Source organism: Cottoperca gobio, unplaced genomic scaffold, assembly GCF_900634415.1.
Source record: "Cottoperca gobio unplaced genomic scaffold, fCotGob3.1 fCotGob3_230arrow_ctg1, whole genome shotgun sequence".
NCBI classification, from domain to species: Eukaryota; Metazoa; Chordata; class Actinopteri; order Perciformes; family Bovichtidae; genus Cottoperca; species Cottoperca gobio.
The window spans coordinates 209,155-224,414 of NW_021166859.1; the positions used below are offsets into that span (position 1 = coordinate 209,155).

At 46.5% G+C, this 15,260-nt stretch overlaps 1 protein-coding gene across 1 annotated transcript in view; it reads right to left on the bottom strand.

Annotated features, from left to right (window-relative positions):
• Positions 1–15,260, bottom strand: part of LOC115004949 (kalirin-like) — a 48,200-nt gene continuing 32,940 nt past the window's right edge. The window contains 21 exon segments of the mRNA XM_029426703.1: positions 1–264; positions 898–1,059; positions 2,708–2,810; positions 3,516–3,670; positions 3,743–3,844; positions 4,080–4,270; positions 4,824–4,935; positions 5,176–5,268; positions 10,210–10,299; positions 10,874–10,943; positions 11,173–11,282; positions 11,417–11,483; positions 11,572–11,696; positions 12,604–12,786; positions 12,869–12,922; positions 12,924–12,992; positions 13,363–13,478; positions 13,663–13,813; positions 14,283–14,417; positions 14,488–14,626; positions 14,905–14,984. Coding sequence (XP_029282563.1) covers positions 1–264; positions 898–1,059; positions 2,708–2,810; positions 3,516–3,670; positions 3,743–3,844; positions 4,080–4,270; positions 4,824–4,935; positions 5,176–5,268; positions 10,210–10,299; positions 10,874–10,943; positions 11,173–11,282; positions 11,417–11,483; positions 11,572–11,696; positions 12,604–12,786; positions 12,869–12,922; positions 12,924–12,992; positions 13,363–13,478; positions 13,663–13,813; positions 14,283–14,417; positions 14,488–14,626; positions 14,905–14,984 — 2,571 coding nt within the window.

Sequence of the window (15,260 nt, forward strand, 5' to 3'; positions counted from 1 at the left end):
TCATGATACGAAATGTGAGACAGTTCTGAATATTTGGAGGAAGAAGTCTGAATAAGGAAGATATAAATGCTTGTACTCACCCCTGGCTGCGCTGGAGGAGGCGTTGGAGGAGGAGGTGGTAGTGCAGGAGGAGTTGAAGGAGGAGGAGGTGGTGGTGCAGGTGGAGGAGGTGCTGGAGGAGGTGGAGGCCGGGAGGAGCCCTTCCATGTCGGGTGCACTGTGAGAGTGAGACAGACAGAGGGCGCTCATCGGCAGCAGACCCTCCTGCAGGACACGAGAGGATAATGAATATTTTTATTTTTATCAGTTTTATATATATATTAGTTTTAAATGTTGTTTTTTAATTTGATTAAATACTTTGTTTTGTTTATTTTATTATCATATATCTTCGCTGTTAATTTAATTAATTTGATCATATTAATAGTTTTTCAGTTTATTTCTTGGGGGATTTAACGCATCAATGTCGTGTATATTAAATGTTAATAAAATAATCATTACAATTTGGATTAATGGATTAAAATAAAGGAATTTGGTACATACAGAAAGTGGGTAAATAATATAAATACATCTAAATAAAATAAAAACATTAGAAAAAAAGGGATTCAGTAATTACAAAGAAATACTTTAATTCATTTAAATTAAATCAAAATGGTCGGTACATTAAAGAAGTACATTTAAATTAAAATGATAAAATAAAGAAATAAGTATAATGTAATTAAATGAAGAAGGTTGGTGTGTTGGATGAATGTATTCGAGTTAAACTAAAGATGTTGTGTGTTGGTCTCAGCGTGTAGTTCCTGGGTCTGTCCACCAGGCGGCGCCGTTACACCTGAAAGCATCTTTTTCTACATGAGGTTCTGCTCAGTTGAGATGTTGAGGTGTGCTCCATTCGTTCACCTGTTGGGGCGTTTGATCCGTCGTGCGGGCCAGACACCACCCGGGCCGCTCGGCCGAGCGCTCCACCAGCTCCACAGTCTGACCGCAGCGCACGCCGAGCTCCCCGGCTGCCCCGGGGGAGAAATCCAACAACACCACCACTAACTCACAGCCGCCGGACAGCTGCAGGTACACACAGGTGAGCGGATTAAACACACAGGACAGACAGCAGCGGAGCATCACAGTGTGTGTGTGTGTGTGTCTGTGTCTGTGTCTGTGTGTCTGTGTCTGTGTGTGTGTGTCTCTGTGTGTGTGTGTGTGTGTCTGTGTGTGTGTGTGTGTGTGTGTGGTGTGTGTGTCTCTCTGTGTGTGTGTGTGCGTGTCTGTGTGTGTGTGTCTGTGTACGTGTGTGTGTGTGTGTCTGTGTTTGTGTACGTGTCTGTGTGTGTCTGTGTCCGTGTCTGTGTGTGTGTGTCTGTGTGTGTGTGTCTCTGTGTGTGTGTGTGTGTGTCTGTGTGTGTGTGTGTGTGTGTGTGTGTGTGTGTCTCTCTGTGTGTGTGTGTGCGTGTCTGTGTGTGTGTGTCTGTGTACGTGTGTGTGTGTGTCTGTGTTTGTGTACGTGTCTGTGTGTGTCTGTGTCCGTGTCTGTGTGTGTGTGTCTGTGTGTGTGTCTGTGTGCGTGTCTGTGTCTGTGTGTGTCTGTGTACGTGTGTGTGTGTGTGTCTGTGTTTGTGTACGTGTCTGTGTGTGTGTGTGTCTGTCTGTGTGCGTGTCTGTGTGTGTGTGTCTGTGTGTGTGTGTGTGTCTGTGTGCGTGTCTGTGTCTGTGTGTGTCTGTGTCTGTGTGTGTGTGTGTGTCTCTGTGTGTGTGTCTGTGTGTGTCTGTGTCTGTGTGTGGCTGTGTCTGTGTGCGTCTGTGTGTGTGTGTCTGTGTGTGTCTGTGTCTGTGTCTGTGTCTGTGTGCGTGTCTGTGTGTGTGTGTGTCTGTGTGTTGTCTGTGTGTGTCTGTGTCTGTGTGTGTGTCTGTGTGTGTGTGTGTCTGTGTGTGTGTGTCTGTGTGTGTGTCTGTGTGTGTCTGTGTCTGTGTGTGTCTGTGTGTGTCTGTGTCTGTGTGCGTCTGTGTGTGTGTCTGGGTGTTCCCCGCACTAATTCTAAACTAAAGTTTATAAAGTTGACAGAAACAGTTGAAACAGAAACCGTCTGAGAAACTGAATAAAATGTATTTTAGACAGAAAGTTATTTATTATATAAATTCTTTATTCTTATTGTTGCATCAACACTGATCTACAGAGGTCAGAGGTCAGAGGTCACAGCCACTCAGCAGACAGCAGGTCAAACAAATCAAACACAAACGTACCTGAGACGAGCCGGAGAGAAGGGTTACTGAACACTGTGAAGACGGACAGGAAACTCCCTCACACACACACACACCAGCTGCTGCTGCAGTGAGGTCATGTGACACACCCCTCTGCACACACAAACACCCTTCTGCACATGCACACACGCACACAAACACACACACACCCCTCTGCACACACACACACGCACACAAACACACACACACCCCTCTGCGCACACACACACACCCCTCTGCACACACACACACCCTTCTGCACATGCACACACGCACACAAACACACACACACCCCTCTGCACACACACACACACCCCTCTGCACACACACACCCCTCTGCACACACACACACACACCCCTCTGCACACACACACACGCACACAAACACACACACACACACCCCTCTGCAAAATCTCTGTATGTGTCTCTGTGTGTGTGTGTGTGTGTGTCTCTGTGTGTGTCTCTGTGTGTGTGTTACCTTGTCGCTGTCAGCTGTGTTTTGTGACGTTCGAGAGGCGATGGAGACGGTGTCGGGCTGACTGCTGGCATCACCCAGACTGTCTGCGTCCTCACTGGTATCCCTGAGAGACAGACAGGCAGAGAGAGAGAGACAGGCAGAGAGACAGTCAGAGAGAGAGAGAGACAGGCAGAGAGAGAGAGAGAGAGACAGAGAGAGAGACAGAGAGAGAGAGAGAGAGAGAGAGAGAGACAGAGACAGAGACAGAGAGACAGGCAGAGAGACAGGCAGAGAGACAGTCAGAGAGAGACAGAGAGAGAGACAGAGAGAGAGAGAGAGAGAGAGACAGGCAGAGAGAGACAGGCAGAGAGACAGGCAGAGAGACAGTCAGAGAGAGAGACAGGCAGAGAGAGAGAGAGAGAGAGAGAGAGAGAGAGAGACAGGCAGAGAGAGACAGTCAGAGAGAGACAGGTAGAGAGAGAGAGAGAGAGAGAGAGAGAGAGAGACAGGCAGAGAGAGACAGGCAGAGAGACAGGCAGAGAGACAGTCAGAGAGAGACAGAGAGAGAGACAGAGAGAGAGACAGGCAGAGAGACAGGCAGAGAGACAGTCAGAGAGAGACAGAGAGAGGAGACAGAGAGAGACACAGAGAGAGAGACAGGCAGAGAGACAGGCAGAGAGAGAGAGACACAGAGAGACACAGAGAGAGAGAGAGAGAGACAGGCAGAGAGAGACAGACAGAGAGAGAGACAGGCAGGTTTTCCATGAGGAGTGCAGCGTTAAACGCAGTGTTTTCTGAATGGAGTCTGGTGGTTAACTGTGTTTCTGACCTGCGGTTGATGCTGCGCTGTCGCCCCAGGGTGGGGTTTGGTGTCTTGGGGAGGGGGATGGGCTCCCTCAGCGCCCCCCGCAGGTGTCCCCGCCTCTCCTGGATCACCTGGCGGATGCTGCGGACCCACTCCTGCTTCAGCTCCAGCGATGACGCCTGTGGAGAGACAGGGCACGTCAAAGAAACTGCACCATCTTTCAAATGTCCCCAGATTGGGAGCGCTCGTACCTTCAGGACCGTCTTATTGTCGGATGTCGGCGTTCGTCCGACCCACAGAGCGAATTTACAGGGATCCCCCTCGATGTGCTCCGTCACACCGAGCTCCGAGGTCTGAGAGAGCGACAGGTAGTGGGTGAGACAGCAGCAGTCCCCATAATATATAATATAATATCTATAAAGTAGTATATATATAATAATATAAATGTTTATAATCCTGTATATATAATAATATAAATGTTTATAATCCTGTATATATAATAATATAAATGTTCATGTTCATTCATTCATATATATATATATATATATATATATATATATATATATATATGGTATAAACGATGCTCACCCTCAGTCGGCTCTTGTACAGGTATTTGGTTCGTCCCGACGAGTCTTTGATCTCCTTGCTGAAGATGAGTGACAGCTCGAACAGGAAGAGGTGTCTGTCCCGCCCCTTCCTGATCAGAGACTTTGGCTCCCAGACCAGGAAGGAGTCCTGCAGCAGGAGCTCGCCCTGCACCTCCAGACCCTCCTCCAGACCTGAGGCATCATGGGTAAAAACATCAGTTAATGTTTCATCCTGCGTTTAAAGAGTTAAATAAAATAGGAAGTTTGTTTCCGTGGTACAAACTGAGCAAGACCTGCAGCTGCTTCAAAATAAAAGACCTGCAGCTGCTTCAAAGTAAAAGACCTGCAGCTGCTTCAAAATAAAAGACCTGCAGCTGCTTCAAAATAAAAGACCTGCAGCTGCTTCAAAGTAAAAGATCTGCAGCTGCTTCAAAATAAAAGACCTGCAGCTGCTTCAAAGTAAAAGACCTGCAGCTGCTTCAAAGTAAAAGACCTGCAGCTGCTTCAAAATAAAAGACCCCTGCAGCTGCTTCAAAATAAAAGACCTGCAGCTGCTTCAAAATAAAAGACCTGCAGCTGCTTCAAAGTAAAAGACGTGCAGCTGCTTCAAAGTAAAAGACCTGAAGCTGCTTCGAAATAAAAGACCTGCAGCTGCTTCAAAATAAAAGACCTGAAGCTACTGCTTCAAAATAAAAGACCTGCAGCTGCTTCACACTTGTAATGATAATGTTTATATAGATGTTACCTTCCAGCATGCTAACATGCATAGCATCGTTAGCTCTCTTCGGGACGCTCAGCATCACATCCAGGCCTTCTCTTATTTCCCCTTTTCCCTCCTCGCAGCACGCTAACAACTCCTACAAACACACACAACTTTATTTAAAACACTGAAACTACTTCCAGACACTCTCATATAATTAATGATCATTTGTCATTTACAAAGGGAATGGCCAAGATCATAAAGCAAGTGCGTACAAAACAAAAGTGAAGGATACACTAAAAAATAAATATTATAAACATACTGAGGACGTATTGTAGTTGCATAGACACAGTTCATGTCCTTATAATAATAATTATAAACTGATTTAAAGCTTCACCTTGAGCAGCAGCTGGTATTTTGTGATCCTCTGAACCGGTTTGATGAGCGCTGACGAGATGGTGTTAGTGAGACCGTGTCTCCTCTGCACCTCCTGCAGGACACACACAAGGGCTGTCAGAGCAGCAGCCTCTACATCAGGGGTGCCCACACTTGTTTGGCTTGTGAGCTACTTTTAAAATGACCAGGTCCAAGTGGTCTACCTGTATTAAGAAATGCTGCGACGGGGGGAGGGTGCTGTTTGAGGTTCGTGCGAGGGGGGTGGGGTTCTGGTGCGTAATTCACTCCTCTCCTTTCCTCCGCTCTGTCTCTGACTGTAGGTGTGTACGGGAGCGAAACAGAGCGGAGGAGGGAATGTGAACGTGCAAGGCAAGCTAAAAAACTAAAAACTTGAATTTCAGGGGGCGCGAGGTTCTGTTGGGGGAATATATATATTTTTTTTTATGGTGCACGATCTACCCGCACTACACTCGACTTTTTGTGCACCCCTGCTAATTATCATTAATAATAACAGCAATAATAACAAGTATAATAATAATAATAATAATAATAATAATACAATTATAATAATAAAAGTTATACTAATAATAAATAAAATATACTAATAATAAAAAAAGAAATAATAATAATAAAAATTATAATTAGTAGAGGGGAATAAAACAGAGCTAAAAAAACAAACTAAAACAAACTGCACATACTAATAATAAAAATCATAATAATAAAAAGAATATAAAAAAAAAAAAATACAAAGATAATAAAAAAAAAAAAGCAAATAAACAAAACGACAAGAGGAAAAACACGCACCCTCCCCTACTCTCTTCTGAAACAACCCGAATGGATGCGATCCCGAAGAGAACAAAAAACACACAACCACCACAAACAAACCTCGGGGCTAACCAGGATGGGTCAAAAAAACAGCTAAAACACGGTGGAAACGGTGGGGGGGTTCCTAAACACACTCTACAAAAACTGAAACCTCATCAAATAAAAACCACGATGAATAGAAGCATCTATGAGAACAACCAAAATAAAGCGGGGTTGGTACTAGAAAAGAAAAATAAGCGAGATAGGGAGAAATAAACAGGAAAGGGATCGAGGTCGGGAGGGGATGGAGGTACAAAAAAGGGGAAAAAAGGAGAGGAGCAGAAAAGGATCTCAAAAAAAAACAAAAAAAAAAAAACACACAAAGAAAAAACAAAAAAAACAAAGTGGGGGAAAGGAAGTGTCTATAGAAATCATCAATAGACTAAAATAAAGAATAGTCATGGGTGGGGGGGAAAAGGTTGGAAAAATCTGATGGGGTGGGTTAGAAAATACAGGGGTGGAGGGAGGGGGAGGGTGGTCAAGAATTAAGGGGAGGGAAATGGGGTGTAGGGAAAATAGAAGAAGATGGGTGGTGGGGGGAGGGAGGGGAGAGGTGTGGGGGGGGGGGAGTGGGAAAGGGGAAAGGGGGGGGGTGGGGCGAAACAAAAATGAAGTGAAAAGGGGGGGGGGGGTAGAAACGGGGGGTAGGGGAGGAGAAAAAAAAACAGGGGGGGTGGGGTTGTGGGGGGGGGGGGGTGGGGGGGGAAAAAAAAAGGGGGGGGGGGGAGACATGAGTGAATGAGGGGAAAGGGGGGGGGGAGGAAAGGGGAGTAAAAAAAGAGTGAGGGTAGGGAGGAGTGAGAGGAGGGGGGGGGGGTAGTTGTGGTTGGGTAGTGGTTTTGGTGGTAGTTTATGGAACAGGGGGGGGGGTTTTGGGGTTGATGAAGAAGAGGGGAGGTGGTGTGGGGGGTGGGTAATTGGGGTGGGGGGGGGGGGATTCAAACGAGCAATGGTTGTGGGGTTGGGGGTGTGGGGGTAATTGGGGGTCGGGGAAGGTTAAAACAAATGTGGGGTGGTATGATTGGGTGGGTGGGTGGTTGGGTGGTGGTGGTTAGACAAAAAGGTGTGGGTGGTGTGGTGGGTGTAGGGGGGGGTGGTGGTGGTGGGTGGTGGTGGAATGGTGGACTGTAGGGGGGGGAGATGGTGTGTGACTATTAGTAAGAAAGAAATGGTGGCGGTTCCAGTTGAAATCTTAGGGAAATAAGATAAGAGCGGGGGATGGTGTGGTAGTAGAAAGACAAGGGGTTTGGGGAAAAAGCTGGGGGTGTGGTAGAGGAGGCTGAAATCAGACCATACTAGTGGGGGGAAGGGAGATGGGAGATGGGAAAACAACTACCGGGTGTGGTGAAGGGTTGTGGGGGAGAAGGGGCTGGGAAGAGGGTGTGGGTTGTAAATTAGGAGGAGGGACATGAACGAAAGGTGAGAAAAGGACGATAAATGTGTGGGGGTGATGGTGTGGGTGAGACTGTGGTTGTATGGATGGGGGAAGGTGGTAGAAAAAGGGAAAAGGGTGAAGGAAGAAGAAGGGAAAAGAAGAGGAGCCGAAAAGGAAGAGGGAGGGGGGAGGGAACAAAGGAGAGGGAAAGAACATCTAATCGCAGCACAAACAGGCCTGCCCAAAACCAACAGAGGAAAACCGCTGGGGGCGGGCCGTCACACGGCGGGGGCAAACGCCAGGCGCGACACCACCCGTAACAGCCAAAGGGCGCGCAGGGATAGAACGGGCACCCTCTTTGGACAGCTCGAACGGCAGTGACAGACACGACCAGGGAAAACTCCAGGGGGCTACCGGGAAAACCTGCTGGTTTCCTAGGCCCAAGTGATTCGGGTGGGCCTTGGGAGACTGAAGGAGCCCGGGAGGGGGCTCCGTAGGGGAGTTTCCCGGGGAAAGTCTTGCGGGGGGGGACTTGACACGTGGGAAACGAGGGAGACACCGGAGAGGCGGATGGGGGAGGGCCTCCATGATCTAAAACATGAACGGTCGTTTGATGGAGGACCCCGTCTAGAATGGCTGGACGTAAAACAAACAAACCATGTTCAAACATAAGGATGCTCATAAGTGTACGTGGTACCAGAGCACCCTAGGCCAAAGGTCAATGATCGATTTTGTAATCGTATCATCTGATCTGAGGCCGCATGCTTTGGACACTCGGGTGAAGAGAGGGGCGGAGCTGTCGACTGATCACCATCTGGTGGTGAGTTGGATCGAGGGGTGGGGGAAGAGCTTTTCAGACATCCCTGTGGAGGTCGGGGGCATTGAACCTGAGTGGGCGATGTTCAAAACCTCTATTACTGAAGCTGCGGTGATGAGCTGCGGTCTCAAGGTCTTAGGTACCTCAAGGGGCGGTAACCCTCGAACACCGTGGTGGTCAGGGAAGCCGTCCGACTGAAGGAGTCCTTCCGGGTTATGTTATCCGGGAGGACTCCGGAAACAGTTGCAGGGTACCAAAGGACTAGAAGGGCGGCAGCCTCTGACGTGGCAGAGGCAAAGCAGTGGGTGTGGGAGAAGTTTGGAGAAGGACTTTTGGTCGGCACCAAGGTGCTTCTGGAAAACCATCCGGCACCTCAGGAGGGGGAAGTGGGGAACCATCCAAGCTGTGTACAGCAAGGGTGGGACCCTGCTGACTTTGACTGAGAAGGTTATCGGCCGGTGGAAGGAGCACTTTGAGGAACTCCTGAATCCGACTAACACGCCCTCTATGGTTGAGGCAGAGCTGGAAGCTGATGGGGGATCATCGTCAATTTCCCTGATGGAAGTCACTGAGGTAGTCAAACAACTCCACAGTGGCAAAGCCGCAGGGGTTGATGAGATCCGTCCAGAAATGCTGAAGGCTTTGGGTGTTGAGGGGCTGTCTTGGTTGACACGCCTCGTCAACATTGCGTGGAAGTCTGGGACAGTGCCTAGGGGTTGGCAGACTGGGGTGGTGGTTCCCCTATTTAAAAAGGGGGACCAGAGAGTGTGTGCCAACTACAGGGGTATCACACTTCTCAGCCTCCCTGGTAAAGTCTACTCCAAGGTACTGGAAAGGAGGGTTCGGCCGGTAGTCGAACCTCTGATTGAAGAGGAACAATGCGAATTCCATCCTGGTCGTGGAACAACGGACCAACTCTTTACTCTTGCAAGAATCCTGGAGGGGGCCTGGGAGTACACCCAACTGGTCTACATGTGTTTTGTGGATCTGGAGAAGGCGTATGACCGGGTCCCCCGGGTGATACTGTGGGAGGTGCTGCGGGAGTATGGGGTGAGGAGGTCACTTTTGAGGGCCATCCAATCCCTGTACGCCCAAAGCGAGAGTTGTGTCCGGATACTCGGCAGTAAGTCGGACTCGTTTCCAGTGAATGTTGGCCTCCGCCAGGGCTGCGCTTTATCACCAATCCTGTTCGTGATGTTCATGGATAGGATATCGAGGCATAATCGTGGAGGAGCATCTAGTAAGGATGCCACCTAGGCGCCTCCCTAAGGAGGTGTCCAGCTGGGAGGAGACCCTGGGGAAGACCCAGGACTCGGGGGAGAGATTATATCTCCTCACTGGGAACGCCTCAGGATCCCCCAGTCGGAGCTGGAGGATGTGGCCCGGAGAAGGGAAGTTTGGGGTTCCTTACTGGAGCTGCTGCCCCCGCGACCCGACCCCTGATAAGCGGTAGACGATGGATGGATGGATGGATGGATGGAACAATAATAACAAGTATAATATTAATAATAATTATGTAGCAGCAGTGACTGGGCTCCAGGTCACAACCAGCAGTATAATAATATAATATAATAATAGTATAAATGTCTTCCACTCGTAGATCTTCACACAGTGTGATGAGGAAAGTGTCTGTATTGAGAGTGAACATCTCACAAACTAACGCTTTATTATGAAGTTCCTATCTTCTCTGGATCTGGAGAGATGTTTGTAATCTGGGCTTTTTATTTTAGAGGAAATTAATTTAAATGAAAACTCTGAAGTGCTGGCTCGCCTGTGTGTGCGCTAACACACACACCAACAGCAGGAAGCACTACTTCAAAATAAAAGCTTAGACCCACATGTGGTCACCAGAGAGACGTGCTGCTGTTCAGGTTTATAATTCTGTTTTTTCTTTTCCATTTAACACCAAAACACATTCTCTTCCTGAACAATCTGATTCAATCAACTTTATTCAAATGATTACGATTTCACACACGAACCTCAAAGAATCCGGCTCCGTGCTGCTGGATCAGCAAACTGGAGTCGGGCTTGTTCCTGCAGTACGTCACGTACATGTGGAACTTATCCGCCTGAAACACATGAAATACACATGTACCACTGAGTATTACTGTAGTACACAGTGTACTCTGATACTACTGCTGTAATACTCAGTGTACTCTGGTATTACTGCTGTAGTACTCAGTGTACTCCGATATTACTGCTGTAGTACTCAGTGTACGCCGATATTACTGCTGTAGTACTCAGTGTACTCCGATATTACTGCTGTAGTACTCAGTGTACGCCGATATTACTGCTGTAGTACTCAGTGTACGCCGATATTACTGCTGTAGTACTCAGTGTACTCTGATATTACTGCTGTAGTACTCAGTGTACTCTGATATTACTGCTGTAGTACTCAGTGTACTCTGATATTACTTCTGTAGTACTCAATGTACTCTGGTATTACTGCTGTAGTACTCAGTGTACTCTGATATTACTGCTGTAGTACTCAGTGTACGCCGATATTACTGCTGTAGTACTCAGTGTACTCCGATATTACTGCTGTAGTACTCAGTGTACTCCGGTATTACTGCTGTAGTACTCAGTGTACTCCGATATTAGTGCTGTAGTACTCAGTGTACTCTGTCCTCATGATGAACTGACCCAGGTGACGAAGCAGTGACCGACGTCCTCAGGAAGCTGCTCGTAGTTCTCCAGCTCCTTCAGGAAAATACTGCAAAACAGAGTAAAAAATACACACATGTACTGTACATGATGCAACACATGGAACTTACTGTAGTACTACAGAACATATATCAGTATCTACTGTACTACTTCTTGACTTAAGTATCTACTTCATTAGATATTTTGTATATTTTGCAGTACTTATGGATGTACTCCATGTACAGGTAGTACATGTATTGCAGTATATTTGCAGTATATATAGTACATAATTGTAGTACCTGTTGTGGAACTCGTAGATGTCCTGGATGTTTCCGAACACGACGTCGTCCTTGTTGTTGAGACCTGACGGGACGTCTTCTGAGCCGCTCGTCATCTCCCATAGGTACGTCTGCAGGAACACGTGTTAAATATAATTAAATACTTTGTGCTGTTGTACTACTATGTGTTTGGACCGTATTGTGTAGTTTTGTGTGGTCCTGTGCAGTACTGCAGTCATGTGTAGTACTGCAGTACTGCGTGTACCTCGATGCACTCCTGCAGGTCTCTGACGTACACTCTCTCCGTCTGCAGCAGCTCAGCCATGATGTACCTGAGAACACGGTACACATGTCAGCAGAGCACGTACAGTGTGAGTACTCAGTAGTATACTCAGTAGTATTAGTACTCGTAGTACTCACTCCTTCTTGCGGGCGGAGCGCCTCTTCTCGTCGCTGACCTGGTGACTCGGGTCAGACAGGTTGACCTCGGGGTCGGAGTCGGACAGACTGTTGGGGATCAGCTCCAGCTCCAAGTCCTTATTGTCCTGCCAGGGCCACCGTACAGCACGTTACACACGTTGCACCTACTGCTGGTACTGCACCTACAAACTACTGCTGGAACTGCACCTACAGAGCACTGCACCTACAGAGTACTGCTGGTACTGCACCTACAGAGCACTGCACCTACAGAGTACTGCTGGTACTGCACCTACAGATTACTGCACCTACAAAGTACTGCTGGTACTGCACCTACAAACTACTGCTGGTACTGCACCTACAAATCACTGCTGGTACTTCACCTACTAAGTACTGCTGGTACTGCACCTACACAGTACTGCTGTTACTGCACCTACACAGTACTGCTGGTACTGCACCTACAGAGTACTGCACCTACAAAGTACTGCTGGTACTGCACCTACAAATCACTGCTGGTACTGCACCTACACATTACTGCTGGTACTTCACCTACTAAGTACTGCTGGTACTGCACCTACACAGTACTGCTGTTACTGCACCTACACAGTACTGCTGGTACTGCACCTACAAACTACTGCTGGTACTGCACCTACAGAGCACTGCTGGTACTGCACCTACAGAGCACTGTTGGTACTGCACCTACAGAGCACTGCTGGTACTGCACCTACAAAGTACTGCTGGTACTACACCTACAAACTACTGATGGTACTGCACCTACACCGTACTGCTGGTACTGCACCTACAAAGTACAACCAATACTTTAATAGTTTAATACTTGAGTCTAAATGTGAAGGCCTTCCTTCCTCTCTAACGTCCTCAGAACTATGAGCTACAGCTTCACTGACACAGAAGCTTCTGCAGACTTTACTTCCTGAGTCGCATGTTTGTATCTGATCTCGGATTTGAAACTTTATTGAGAGTTGTGCATCAACACGTGTGAATATCACTCAGACTGAGCCCATTGTTTGTGTTCACCTGAGTGCAGCCTCCCAGCGCCACCTCCAGCAGGTGGCGGTACTGCCCCATCCTGACGGTGAAGTCGCGGTAACGTTTGTCCACCGTGGAGACGCAGCGGCGGAGTTCAGTGCGGTGGGCGTGGCCTTTTGCCAGCATGCTCTCAGCCAATTGGATCAGCAGGTGAACCTTCTCCTGGGTGTGCTGAGAGGCAGACAGGTGAGTATTTGTACATACTGTATATATATATATATATATATGTGTGTATATGTATATGTGGTCTCACCTTGGCCGACACGCAGAACTCTCTGTGTTGGTTCAGCAGTTCTTGCGTCTCTGCCAACCGCTGCCCCCGGCGACGTGTGCGTGGCCAAGTAGTGGTCACCTGACTGCTGCAGCCAATCCAGAGCCTGCAACGGAAAGACATTCAAGTACAGTCGAGAAAGGGCGTAAATATTCGGAAGTGTAATGTGACCTTTGGACACTATAACTGGATTCTAGCATGTCCTCGTTTTACCCAGGATGATTTGGGATCTTACTTTTTTAGATATGTATCCCATCATGCATTGCAGAAAGATCGGGTTTCAGGTTTTACAGATAAGTTTCATGCTAATAATCTTTTTTAGTTTCGCTAACAAAAGAGTAAAAAGGACAAAATATTACGAATTTACAGAAGATTAAAATGACATAAAAATAAAAATATTTAATTTAATAAAAAAACTAACAACAAATAATCCTGGAGGATTCCTTAATATATACATTTAGTAAGTATTGTCCGACCTGCTGGGTGTGGCTCTGGAACATCAGGTACTGCTGGCATTGATCCAGTCTGCGTTTCTTCAGAGTCCAGAAATGAAGAACTCTGTTTTCCCTCTGGAGCAGCTCACTGAGGATACCTGCACACACACACACACACACACACACACACCCACGCACACACACACACACCCACGCACACACACACACACACACACACACACACACACACACACACACACTCAGGGCTGTGTCCTGGCTCCACTGCACTTCTCGATTCAAACTAAACATTTGAATATATTTGTGTGTTTCTGCGTCTTTCACCTTTGACCTGTTGCTCTGGTACCCGAGAGTGCCCCGTGACCTCGGTGACCCCCGTCATGCTGTGGTGGCCCGAGATGTTCGCCATGGTGACGCTGTTGCGGTGGATGTACTTGAGGAAAACTTCGGCATTCCGCCTCGCCAGAGTGCAGGCCTGTCGTCGTGGAAACGATAGTTGTATTGAGGTTATTATGGTACAAATGCTAATAGTACTAAATACAATCTAAAAATATGAACTTTCCACAACGAGTAACCTTCCTGTAAAAATGTCCACGTCAAAAAACTACCAAAATAAATATTTATATATTATTTTATATTTTTTTATATTTTATATATTATTATTATTATTATATTATTATTATTATTATTATTATTATTATTATATTATTATTATTATTATTATTATTATTATTATTATTATTATTATTATTATTATTATATATTATTATATATTATTATTATATTATTTATATATTAGAAATATTTATATTATTTTAACCAACTTCAGTCTGAAACTATATATCCCTGAAACAAACTCCTGGACAACTTGAAAAAATAATTATTCATATCTTCCTGTGACTTCGGGCCTGGGTAGTTTTAAGATCTATATATAGTATTTAAACCTTCAGGAACGCCTCCTTCTGTTCCATGTGTTTGCTGACGAGCGGCAGCAGCAACTCCGGCTGCCGCTCTCCTCCTCCGCACCAGTCCTCCTCCCTCCGGTACTCCTGCTCCAGACTCTCCAGCACTCCACACACCTGGAGAGACAGACAGACAGGTGTAGAGACAGACAGGCAGGTGGTACAGTAAGACGGGAGATACCGGTACCTGCTGGGATGTCCTGTAGAAGGCTGCGGAGGCGTTCACCAGTTTCAGTCTGTCTTCAATCCGCAGCATCAGAGTCTGCCAGTGCAGCGCCACCGTCTGGGCGCAGGACCGCACGGCGTCCGGGTCGTAGTGCCCCGACCTGGGGGGGGGCAGCGTGTTAATCACACTACAACATCATTTGTATATGTGACGACTCAGATACAATAATATTTTATTGCTATTTAGGGATTTTAGAGAATTTATATTTAATTCAAATATTTTGTATACTATATTTATTTATTTATTTTTATTTCATTTTATCTTGGAAAAGGATTCATAATTTAACATCGTATCAGTTTAGCTGCACGTAGATTCACACTCTTTTGTAAATGTTTCACAGCTTTGACTTCACAGAAGATCAATAAGAAGCAGACGCACCTGACCAGCAGCTCTGCTCTCTGCTGCAGAGCCAGAGCCACCTGGTGAGTCCTTTGCAGGGAGTCAGCGTGCAGCAGAGCCTGGGAACACAGGAGGTAACTTTATATTTATATATATTTATATATATATGTATATATATTTATATCTTTATATATATATATACAGGAGACAATGCTTTTCATGCATCTTCCAGAACGTCTTCCATCAGACGAGAGAAAACATCTGTTTCTGTTTCTAACTTTGTGTGTAGATTTCTCCTAAACTCACAACAGCTACATTACATAATGCCTCATTTACATATTTAAACATGAACACTTGTAATATAAACAGTGATTGTGTTAATGTGAGTAATGAAG